General features: G+C 40.6%; 1 protein-coding gene across 1 annotated transcript in view; it reads left to right on the forward strand.

The window, feature by feature from the left end:
* The window catches only part of EGFL6 (EGF like domain multiple 6), a 73,500-nt gene that overhangs the window by 29,267 nt on the left and 31,390 nt on the right, over window positions 1-12,843 (forward strand). The window contains 3 exon segments of the mRNA XM_038422806.2: window positions 459-578; window positions 6,348-6,482; window positions 8,350-8,472. Of these exon segments, the coding sequence (XP_038278734.2) occupies window positions 459-578; window positions 6,348-6,482; window positions 8,350-8,472 (378 nt within the window).

Genomic DNA, 12,843 nt, shown 5'->3' on the forward strand with positions numbered 1-12,843 from the left:
CTAAGGTGCCACAAGTACTCCTTTTCTTTTTGCAAATACAGACTAACACGGCTGCTACTCTGAAACAACTCTTATGGCAGACATCTTGGTAACTCTTTTACCTACTGGGTACGTTTACAGAGGAAAAAAAGACCTGAGAGCCCAGATCAAGTAATTTGGGCTTGTGGGGCTAAAAATAACAGTGTAGACATTGAGGCTTGGGCTTTAAACCCAGGCTCTGAAACCTTTTGAGTTTGAACATCTACACTGAGATTTTTAGCCCTGCAGTGGGAGCCCTGCAAGCCTGAGTCACTTGACCCAGGCTTTGAGGTTCACAGTGGGTTTTTTTTCCTGTGCAGACATACCCATTGAGTATTATTCTTTTAGTGATTAAATAATGTGATTAGCAGATGCTGAGAACAGTGAATGAGATTATTCTGTCCAGTCTAGATTCCAACAAGGGTGTGTTTTGTCTTCAGATTCCAGGACATGCGCTATGGTGAACTGCCAGTATGGATGCGAAGAAGTCAAAGAGGAGGTGCGGTGTTTGTGTCCAACATCTGGACTTCAGTTGGGACCAAATGGAAGGACGTGTATAGGTATGTGTGGCGTGACTTTTTTTTTTTCTACTCTTAATTTTTTTCTGTGGAGCCCATTCAGAATGAAGTCCTGAATATTAAAAAACTCCATATGGAGGCTGGTGTTGGACTACTGACCCCTCCCCCCAGGCTCAAGGTTAGGGCCTCTTGTTTTCAGTGCGTGACAAAGAAATTATCCCTACTATTTTCAAAACATAGGAAAGAATAGTAGTGTGCTTAATATACAAAGGTCAGTCTCATTGCTAACGAATGACCAACAGTGCAGGGGTAAAATGGGTATCTTCTTCCCAACAATGCACAGCCCCTTGCTCAGGGCTCATGGCAAAGCCACAGTTGACCCCACAGTTGGGATCTGGGGGCCCACTACTAGTTGTATAGCATATTTAGAGCTGACTGCAAGGCTTCCACTTTGTTTCTGTCTGAAGATCACCACTTGTTTCAGTTAGGTTATCTGTACATTCAAAGGTCATTTTATTTCACTTAAGGTAACCGTAAGGATACTTATTTCATTTTAAGAGGGAACATAGTCAACAGCATACACTAGATACACAGCAGAAATCTTAAACGTCATACTTATGTCCTCTTAAAGGGAGGGCAAAAGAACTTCTTCAGGTATGTCTGTGCCACTGGCTTGAGATTATCAGATAAACTTATTTCAGAACATTGTACTCATTTCACACAACAAAAATGATTAGGCACACGAGTTCATTTGCAAGCTTCCAAAAGAGATTTAGGTGTACCAGGCATCTGCAAACTTTGCAATTTCGGCATTCCAAGATTAGTTCTATATCTCACAAAAATGCACAGAGAGTTTGTGTAACTTCTATTCCAGTCAGGCAATTTTAGACAATTGAAACTCCTAACTTGAGCCGGGCAATAATTGATTTTTTTTTTCCAGTTTGGTAGTAGTTCCAAAAAACTGAAAAACAAATTGAATTCAGGTCGAACTGAATCTGAAAGTTTTTTGGAATTTGTGGTGAATTGAAAAAGTCCATCTTGGTTTTATTGTAGAGCAGGGATTCAAACGTGGGGCCCCAACATCCCAGATGAGTGCCCTACCCACTGGCCCAAAGATTATGAGGGATGGGGAAGGGACGTGAGCGACAGCACCAACTCTTCTTTCTTCTCCTTCTCTGGCCATTTTCTGAATGGCTGGCTGAAATTATTTGTGTGATATTTTACATATAGCTTCAGGTTGACCACAACTGCATGTTTTGCTGAATAAACTTTTCATTTAAAAAAATTTCACATAGCTCTACTCATAACTAAGAAAACTGTATTTTCTGTGGTTGATCCAAAAGTACAGTAGAAATACCTCCTCTTGCACTTAGAGTATTACTTGTGAAAATGTCTCTGACGGAGATGATGATGATGATGATGATGATGACGATTTCATGCATGTACACAGTCCCTATCACAATGGTATCTGATCACACTACAAACGGTTTGGGTTGGAATCCAGATTATAAAGAACAGCTGTGCAGTCAATATCTGATAGGAGCAGAGGAATACAGTAGCTATTCAATTTCAGATGTTGCTGAGGAATACATTTTATAGGAATACACTCTACAGCCCAAAGAATATTTTGGATCATGGAGAGGTCCGACATGTCAAACACACAGGAAATTAATTTTAACTATATTGGCAAAAAAACATGCATAACCTTTCAAGCAACAGATCAGTTAAGTACATCAACCTAGACACACTTTTTCTAAGGAGAGACAGTTACCATAGGAGTTGTCCTTATGACATACAGCTGCAACAGCGCACCATACACAAATTTCATATGACCTGAATGTTTTATCGCTCTATGAGCTATAGAGTGAACCCATATGGACATTTGGCTCCACTTCCAAACCATAAACATGCCATGATGGGAACAGTGTTTCTTTCCTTGAAAATGAAATGAATGTGATTGGAAATGTCCTGTTTTTGGGTGTATCAGCAAGATTCTCTAACCAGCCTCCCATTGTAGTTTTATTACTAACATTTGTTTTAATTATTTAAGAGGTATTTGAAGGCAGACAGTCAGGAAGCATGTGTTTAAATACAACAGACAAGTCTAGAGCTTCTCCTAAATCTTTTTTAGCTATTCATACATTCATTTTGATTGTTTCATATGTTTGTTTAGCTTATGAAGTACCTCAGTACATTCAGCATACAACTTAAAACACTAAAAAGGAGTTTAGATAAATGCTAATGCTCCAATAGAAATGGTGTAAACAGGAGCAAAAGGAAGGATGGTCCAGTGGTTAGGATATTAGCCTGGGACTTGAGAGATCTGTATTCAATTCCTTTCTCTGTCACAAACTTCCTGTGTGACCTTGGGAAAGTTGTTTGGTTGCTCCGTGACTCAGTTTTCCCTCTGTGAAATGGGGATAAAAGTACTTCCAACCTTACTGGAGTATTGTGAGGATAAATACATTAAATATTGTGCAGGGCTCAGACACCAAAGTAGTAGGGATCATGTAAGTACTTACAATAGACAAGCAGCCCAACAGGAAATGTTTAGTATCAGCAAAATGGGTTGAAAATGCTGCACTATTTTTGGATCCAGAGAGCAACACACCTCAGGCATTCTAGGTCACAATTTTAAAAACATCTAGCAACTATGGGACTAGATTTGCACCTAGGCTTCAACCCAGCCTTCTTGTGTGCAGAGCCTGCACCCACTTAATGTGCACCTGCTTTTTTTTGGCCCTCATAGTTAATCGCAGGCACAATATTATCAATTTCCAGATCACCATCAAAATGGTGCGCACACTTCAGGTAGCTGGCCATCTGTCTGCTAATATTTGAATTCACAATTAATTGTGTACACAATCCTGAGTCCTGTAGGCCACATTTTGGAAATCTGGACCATAACCTGCAAGTTGCCTGGGAACACCTTCCCAAGAATCCAAAGGAATAAAGGCTGGGAATGATCTAGAGATAATGAGCTATATAATATTTACTCCATAAGGTAAGAATCCTCCCTGATCTGCATTATGGCTATTCTGCATTCAGTACTCCCTCTGTTATCAGTGGGTCTTCTGCATCTGGAATGAATGCAAGCTAGGCAATACAGATCGAGAGCGAGGAATTCACAGTGTGGCTCAGGGGAAGATTTTGACTGTAAGTGAATTAAATTTATTAAGTGGACATAAAATGGAGATATTTAAAGAGTTGCAAAGAGTTTTAACCATGTAATCCAAAACTGACTGTTGTGCAACTCCTGTAGCTAACACTCCCGCACCAAAACACTTGGAGGGCACTGAGTAAAACTTGTTATATAAGGAGTCTTGCTCCGAGACTCTGCGGTTCTGATTTTTCTTCACATACAAGCAAGTGCCTACACCAGGGATCGGCAACCTTTGGCATGCGGCCCGTCAGGGAAATGCGCTGATGGGCCGGGACAGTTTGTTTACCTGCAGTGTCCGTGGGTTCGGCTGATCGCAGCTCCCACTGGCCGTGGTTCACCGTTCCAAGCCAATGGGGGCTGTGGGAAGCGGCGCAGGCTGAGGGATGTGCTGGCTGCCGCTTCCCACAGCCCCCATTGGCCTGGAGCAGCGAACTGTGGCCAGTGGGAGCTGCAGTTGGCTGAACCCGTGAATGCTGCAGGTAAACAAACCGTCCCAGCCTGTCAGCAGATTTCCCTGCTGGGCCGCGTGCCAAAGGTTGCCGATCCCTGGCCTACATCATCAGGTTTGGATATTTGACTGTTGTGTCAGATACATTTAATATACCACTTCACAGTGCTATATTATAAGTAATAATAATACAGTAACTCCTCACTTAATGTTGTCCCAGTTAACATTGTTTCGTCGTTACGTTGCTGATCATTTGGAGAATGTGCTCGTTTAAAGTTGCGCAATGCTCCCTTTATAATGTTGTTTGGCAGCTGCCTGCTTTGTCCACTGGTTGCAGAAAGAGCAGCCTGTTGCAGCTAGCTGGTGGGGGCTTGGACCAGCAGCCCCCCAATCAGCTCCCCACTCCCCTAAGTTCCCTGTGCTGCAGCCTCCCAGCAGGCTACCAATTGCCGGCAGTTCAGGTATTGTCCTCCCCACCCCACCCCCCTGCCATGTGCTGCTCCTGCCCTCTGCCTTGGAGCTGCTCCCAGGAGCCTCCTGCTCGCTATACAGCGGGGGGTGGGGTGAAGAGGGTTGCTAATGTCAGGGTGTCCCCCTACCCCGGCTCCTGCCCCCATTCCTGTACCCCATCTCCATAGAGCAGGGGGGACACAGGACAGGTCTCAGGACAGAGGGAGCTTGCTGGCAGCAACTGCTGTCTCAACTTGCTGATCTACTTAAAAAGGCAACGTACTTAGAGTGATGTTAGGGTACATAAAGGGGCAATGCACATCTCTCTCACACAGGGTGTGTGTGTGTGTGTGTCTCTCTCTCTAACACACACACACACACACAGAGTGTGTGTCTCTGTCTCTCTCTGCCATGCTATCTCCCCTCCCTCCATTCGTGCTGCCTTGTAGAGTGTGAGACTACATTAACAACAGTGCGTTAACCCTTTAGGGCTCAGCCGAGTGCTAGTTCATCATTTAGCAGTAAGGAATTCCCTGGGAAATATCCCACCCTCTTCCACCCTCTGACTCTACCACCTCAACCAAGCTTCACAATCATCATTGCTGTGTACAGTATTAAATTGTTTGTTTAAAACTTATACTGTGTGTGTGTGTGTGTATGTTTATATATATATATATACAAAGATATATACACACACACACACATATATATATATATATAATATAGTCTTTTGTCTGGCGAAAAAAATTTCCCTGGAACCTAACTCTCCCGCCCCCCCTCCACCCGCATTTACATTAATTCTTATGGGGAAACTGGATTCACTTAACATCATTTCGCTTAAAGTAGCATTTTTCAGGAACATAATTACAACATTAAGCGGGGAGTTCCTGTAGTTAAGGATAGTGATTTGTCATCGCAAATTCTATCTAACATCACAGTTTGGTCATATGGGGTTGCGGGAGGGAGAGGGAAGCCAAATACCATCAATTTTTAAATGCCATATGTCAGTTACATTATTATAATAAAAATGTTACTTCATTTTGCAATAAGAAAAAAATTAAAACCAATTTAACATATAACCACTCCAAATCAATGAAGAACCTTTCAAACCGTGGTTCTCTGGTATTTTCCATACCAGGACCCCTTTCCCACTTATCAGGAAGGACAGGGTGGTAGCATGCCCCTGACAGGTATCTCCTACCCCTCATGACTTCCAGCCTGAGTTCTACCCATAATTTCACACTTTTCTGCCAGAGCGAAAGGATTTACCACTGCAAGCAGCAGTGCAGGAAATCAGGAGAGAAAACTGCTGTTTTTTCTTCACTGGTGCTTTCCCACCTCTGCAAAAGGTCTTATCTTAAGACTCTTCTGCTGTTTCCTCCCAACCCCGCCAAGAGAAATCACAATCTGTGAAGTACTCCTCTCCTCCACGCATATTCCATGACCATATGACAAAGCATTTGGTTGCTGCTGTCTCCCAGCCTTTCACACAACCTAATTTTAACTTGGCAGCTCTCAAGGTTTTCAGTGAACTTGGCTTTACTGTTACATCATATCCACCTAATCGTACGCAAAACAATCCCTAAATATAAAAGTCACAGGACATGTTTTATAACCTGGGCATTTTGAAATGTGTTGTTCCAGTGACAGCTGTGACCAAAGCACACTTTGCAAGTGACAACTAGCACTGCATTTGCTTCCTCCTTTTCCTTCTGCTTGATTTAACCAATTTCCATTTTCCTTGCCCTAGATATTGACGAGTGCTCCACTGGCAAAGCTATTTGCTCTTATAACCGCAGATGTGTCAACACATTTGGAAGCTACTATTGCAAGTGTCAGATTGGTTATGAACTGAAGTATGTCAGTGGCCATTATGACTGTGTAGGTAAGATTTAGGCACTAGGTTGGTTTGTCTCTTCCCTTTCCTCAATGTATATCTTTCATGTTATTGCATGGTGGTCAGTGGATTTTGCTTTAAGCATGAATATTGGCTTCTGCTTGAGAGTGCAGCTCAGAACCAGATGTAAAATATCATTTAGAGTCCTCCTTGGGATATTGACTAATCTCTGCAGTCTGATGACTGAAAAACTATATATCAATGAAAATTTACAATGGCATCTGCAATTTATATTGCCTTATCTTGCCAAGACCTCTCTAGGAAATGTCATAAAAGAAGTACAATTATTTGTAATCAATCTGCAACAAGGGAACAATGGATTACAAGGGAGTGCTCATTTTTGATTTAAGGATGCTAATTGAAAGCTCACTTGTTTGGATTAAAACCAATCGGGTAAATTCATTTTTTGGCTCTGATCGGCATAATGAGGTGCAGCTTCCTATGCTTTCATTAAGTTGTAACACAGTGGAAAGAGATGTTTGTTTGTTTGTACAGCTCAGATAAGAAAAAATAACTGGCTAAAAAAAGCAGATTTTAATTACTTTGAAGAACTGTTACTTCTCTGATCTTTCAGATGCAGAGACAAATACAGATGAAAATACTCTGTCATCTTAACATACACAGATGCAAAAACAAATGTCAAACCTCTCTAGTCCCTTGTTGCAGTCCATTAACTAGAGGCCTCACATATTGCATAAGAAGAGCAAATTTGTAGTTGATGTGGCAGGTACTGAAAAATGTTGCTCTAATGATACAGTATGTAAGGGCCTGAGAGAATTGGAATTACACTGAATTACAAAAGAGAACTAATGTTTGTCTTGTTTTTGAGGTTTTTTTTTTAAGGCAGATTTAGGAGAGTGGAGTCTTGGTTTCCTGTTGTACTCAAATCCCAGGAGCCTTAAAACTGAAAACCATAGCCTTCGCGGCCCCCCCTCCCCCACTCCCCATATATGTATGTGGATAGACAAAATGGTGAGACTAGGCCTAAGGCTTGCAGGTCTGAATCTTATTGACAAATACATCAGCCTTTTGATGCAGAGTTCTCTGTTACTTGTGTGTCCATGCTGAGCCACGCTTTGCATCTGTACCTTTGACCTGCTGGGTGTGAATCATGGGTGGGTAACATATGAATGGGTGCAAAACTTTACCTTTGTAAGAACTTAGCTCCCTCATGTGGGAGAAACCAGAAAAGCTCTTGTGCCATTGAGTAGCAAAATCAAATGGAACAAAACAATTCAATCCATTACTGCCACTGTTTAAAATGTTCTGATGTCAATTTAACATAATGGTTTACTGAATATATGAATTATATTTCCAACAGCATCCTGTACGTGCCTGGCACTTCTCAAACAAATACAAGAACCCCCCTGCCCTGCGGATCTTACAATCTACAGGCACACTTCTGCCAGTTCTTAATTGTAATGGATTGTTCTTGCCGTGAGGTGCTACTCCATGCAAGGGGGGCAGAACTAGGGCCTAAATGACTGCATTTCATCACAGTCATGCTTATTTTCATGGACCCTTTGTATTTTGTTAGGAGAGCAACATTTACAATCTCAGGGCCCAATCCTGCTCTCACTGAAGTCTCACATAAGTAAAACCTCCATTGACTTCACTGGGAGCAGGATCAGGCCCTAAAATTATTGTACTACAAGTCATGCTCAGACACACAGGCCAAAAGTTTTGGTCTTGAGAAAGAAGCAAGAGTCCATACCCAGAGTGGATTCTTCTGTTAGTAGTGGTCTCAGGTTCTAATGCTGGTGCTTAAACTGTCTGAAAACAGATGACTGCCACAGGCAGATTATTATGAAACTATGATTTGAATGAAATTTTCACTGAATTATCCCTTTTATAGATATAAATGAATGTGCTGCAAGTACACACAAATGTAACGTCCATGCAGAGTGCCTCAATACTCAAGGATCCTTCAAGTGCAAATGTAAACAGGGCTACAGAGGTAGTGGATTTGAATGTTCTGGTAAGTAACTGCTGATCCCCAGAGGTGCATTGCTTTTACTTTTCTTAGGTAACTATGGGATGATTATTAGAATCCAGTCCTGCATTCCTTAGCCAGACAAAACTCCCACTGAAGTCACACACATATTACAAAAGTACTCTCTTATTGCATATATAATAAAAGTATTATTTTGGCCAAATTACGTTCTGTTACATCGGTGGGATCCCACTGGTGTAATGGTGAGCAGAATATGGTCTTATCTATCTTCTCTCTCTGAAGAAATCTGCTGCAGGTTTTCCTCAAAGGCTTGGCCTCTTGAACTATTCAGTCCTTTCTAGAAGAGTTGCAAACAAGCTCACGTAAAATGGGTGTGGAGGGAACAGGGCTTGCTTTTCGTGCTAAAATGTTTTTGTTTATAGTTTTGTCTTATGTCTTCTCTGTGCACAGAGATGTGTATGCCAACTCCTAAATGAAAATGACCCTCCAAAAAACGAAAAATTAAACATAAAGACAAGAGCAGCCTATTTAAGTGCACCTTTTTATTTTCTGGGAAAAGTTTCTCCTACAACTTAATTCAATAAATCTTCCTCAGGGGAGATCTGAAAATGTTTCCATTCATCAGAGGAAGAATGTTGTGAAAATATTCTCATAAACTCTTATCTACTTTGTATGTCACAGTAGCCTTTTCCATGGGTCCTGCTCCATTAATCCTTTTAAACTTTAGGTGATTGGGTATGGACCGCCCTCAGCTGGACCTCTCAAAGTCCCTTCTAGCCCTGCATTTCTATGATTCTATGTAATTCTATCATTTATTTATATTACACTAGCACCGCCAAAATGTGCTGTGATGTTATGTTCTATACAGGTTCTTTTTCCCGTTACTGTGGTATCTCAAACCTTGCAGTGATGCCTTAAAAAGCATGACTAGTATCTATCATGTTCTAGATGCTGTACATAGTGACAATTAATGCAAAATCCTTTTTTGTATCAGTACTGAATCTGTTAGGCTCAATTCAGACCCAATATGAGTGAAGTCAATAAGGACAATACTATTTAGAGGCTGAATTTGACCCATTGTCTATTAATTTCTTAATTCTAGTGCAAAGGTATATGGCCATGGAGAACAGTTTTCAGGTTCAGTGAACACTATATACTAACTACACCTTTTGCAAAGGACTAGAATGTAGTCACCGTCGAAAGGGTGTTAAGATTACAGCGTTAATATTATCCCTGCTTTGTCACCACTCTTTGACATACCTTTCCATCAGGTAATTCTGGGGCTGATTTGCATGACAGTTAGAGGTTCAAAAATTTGGACCACATCAAACTGATTTACCCAAGATCAAGCAAAAATATCTAATTTTGGTCAGATTTTGTACATAGTTTGATTTAAGAGCATGATTCTGACATGCCAAAAGAGTGAGTGTGTGTGTGTGTGTGTGTGTGTGAGAGAGAGAGAGAGAGAAACTGTATACTGCCAGAACTTGTAGCAAAATATTCTAAATTCTACTTTGGGTTGACAGTTTTACAAGTTTGTCCTTTAAGACAAATTATGATGTTGCAACATCTTCTAAGTGTAACATCAAAATGCAGTACAAATATAGTGAAAACCTAGCTTGCTCAAAACTGGGACAATCCTGTGAAACGCAAGACACAAGATGTGGGTGCTTTCCATACACTATGGTCCCTAGTACCTATCATGGTAGCACTGGGCACCTTTATAGTACTTTGAATACAAGACAAAAGTGAAATTGACTGAAACCTGAAAATTTAGATGTGGAAGTTTAGTCTCTCATGGGAGTTGTAGTTCAGGTACCTCATGCCCGCATTCTCCTCTATGGGCAGGGCTCCCCAGCCAGACTGCATCACCCTTGATGAACCCTAGTGGTTCAGCAAGAAGGGACACTGGTGCATCATGGGAGACATAGATTGCTTTACAATACAGTCTAACATCAAACCAAACTGAAACAAAACGTTTCTATTTGGGTCCACAAACAAAACAAAACAAAAAAATTGATGCAGAAATGTCAAAATGTTTCATTTTGATTGAAAATTTCTGTATCAAAGGTTTTCAATTTTTCTAGGAAAAGCTGAAATCTTTCATCGGGGAACCCTATTTTCTGACCAAATCTATGCATGAGTTATTTTTACTTAAACAGAAATATTTCAAAGATAAATATGCATCACCCTGTTATATTTTACAAGTTACTTGAATGACAAAAAAGGAAGAATTTTTGAGCGTATGTGATTGTTATTGCATACTCTATGGGGGCTAGTCTTATAGAATCATCAATATTAGAGACTGAAAAATCTTGTTAGACCATCTACTCCGTCTCTCTGACAGTCTGGGACTGTTCACTACAATACAGTTTCTAGTATTCTGTCCTAACTTGCTGAAGTTTGTTAATGATCCAGAAGAGGAAAAAAAGTAGCACATTATTAAAATTTGCAGATGATAGTGAATTAGGAGGTATGAACTCCAGAGAGAACAGAGAAATAATACAGATAAATAGAGAAATTAGAAACATGGTCAGAAAGGAATAAAATGAGAGTTCAATTGGGAAAATGTATGCAACTCTGGTAGAGAAAATAATCTAAAACATACTCAGTGGGAGGGCAAACCTGAACAGCATTGGTGCTAAAAGAGACGTGTAGCAGCTGACAGCAAAATAGACATATAGACTTCTACTGAGCAGCTAAGTCCTCCCAATTCAAAAGGCAATGGGAGTGAAATCCTGGACTTTTTGAAATCAATGGGTACTTTCACCCTGGTAATTTAGGGTAGTTGGTATCTTGCAAGATTAGTCCTAAAACTATACCATATTTGGGAGAGGCATCACTAGGTCTGGCTAACGGTTTTCTACGGGATACTATGAATGATTTTTCCATTGCAATGGCATTAGGTTTTACTAATGCATGATAAATCAAAGTGTTATGCTAGAGGTTAGCCATGTAGCTCTCATTGCTTGTAATGAAAATTGTGTGGCTAAACCTCTTAACATCACTGAATAATTACAGAGGTTAATAAATGTAAAATCCAGATGTGGGTTGCTGGTTTTTAGTCTATATATAGAACGGAAAATGGCTACTACAGTGAACTGCACACAGAATACTACATGTATACATGACAAATACTGCATGACAAAGCCATGGCTGGGATGATTTAGATGGGGTTGATCCTGCTTTGAGCAGAGGGTTGGACTAGATGACCTCTGAGGTCTCTTCCAATCCTAATCTTCTGTGATTCTATAATACTGCTTGTGGTACTTCAGGCTTACTTTTGCCTCTCAGTTTGTAGATTTGAATGGCATGTTGAAGTGTGTTTCTGAACTGCCTCTGAGAACCTACAAAATTTTACCCTTTTACCTTTCCCTAAAGGAGTGTTAACTGTTCCCACATCTGGCCTTCATTTTATTCCAGTCCACTGCTTTTGTCAGGCCTCTGTTTCTCCTGACTTCTGGTTGTGTATTGACTAAGTACATTTCTTCCATCACACACTTTTGTGTGTGTTTCAGTCTTTTATTTGAGAATAGAATCCCAAGAGTTTTTACATAAGCAATATGGATTCCTGGGAAAACAGGAACTGATTCTTTTAATTCACTCTTTGTATGAAGTTATTAAAGGAGCAAGGAAAGGGCGGTGCTAACTTTGAAACTAGAAGTTTCATGCAGCATTCCGTCATGCACTGGTACTTTATTTGTATTGCCCAGCTACTGCATTACTGCATTCTTGTCTTGTTCTTTGTTAGATTGCTAAATAGCAGCACATGGACACAACTGTCCTTGTCTCCCCTCTGTCTAGCATATCACGTTATTCAAGGTGATTTTGCTCATCTCAGAACATGAAAAGCCCAAGTCTGGCTCTGTTTTCCTACTAACTCACCAATCCTCAACAAAGCATAGGCTGACATCACAGGATTTCCAGAAGCTTAGAAAGCAGCTCTAACCCTGTGACTGTGAGACTCTTATAATTCCATTTAAAATGGAGCCCAGTACTTCTACCATCTTTTATTCAATACCTGTGATCCATTTGCTGTCTCAGGTATTACCTAAAGTAAGCAGCAAGACTTTCAGGAGACAAGTGTAACCCAGTATTGTGGAAATGCCGCAGTTTCTCTAGTTCTCACTGTCTTTCCCTACCTGAGGTGATGAGATTTTTAATGGGAATTTATTTATTTTGAAACTTTTTATTAAGGCAAAATTACAATTAACATACTACATTATTTATTCAGGATCAGGTTAATATTCAAAGAACTGGGCTAAAGCTTCTGGTGTGCTGGCTGGGTGCCCTCTTCCTCTGAATCCACAAGAGAGGGTGACCAAATTCCTAAGCATCTATCCTCATTTTGGCACTTCTCTTGTGTGTGATAGCTCTTCCATTACAAGGACAGTC

The sequence above is a fragment of the Dermochelys coriacea genome, chromosome 1, assembly GCF_009764565.3.
Source record: "Dermochelys coriacea isolate rDerCor1 chromosome 1, rDerCor1.pri.v4, whole genome shotgun sequence".
Classification (NCBI taxonomy): domain Eukaryota; kingdom Metazoa; phylum Chordata; order Testudines; family Dermochelyidae; genus Dermochelys; species Dermochelys coriacea.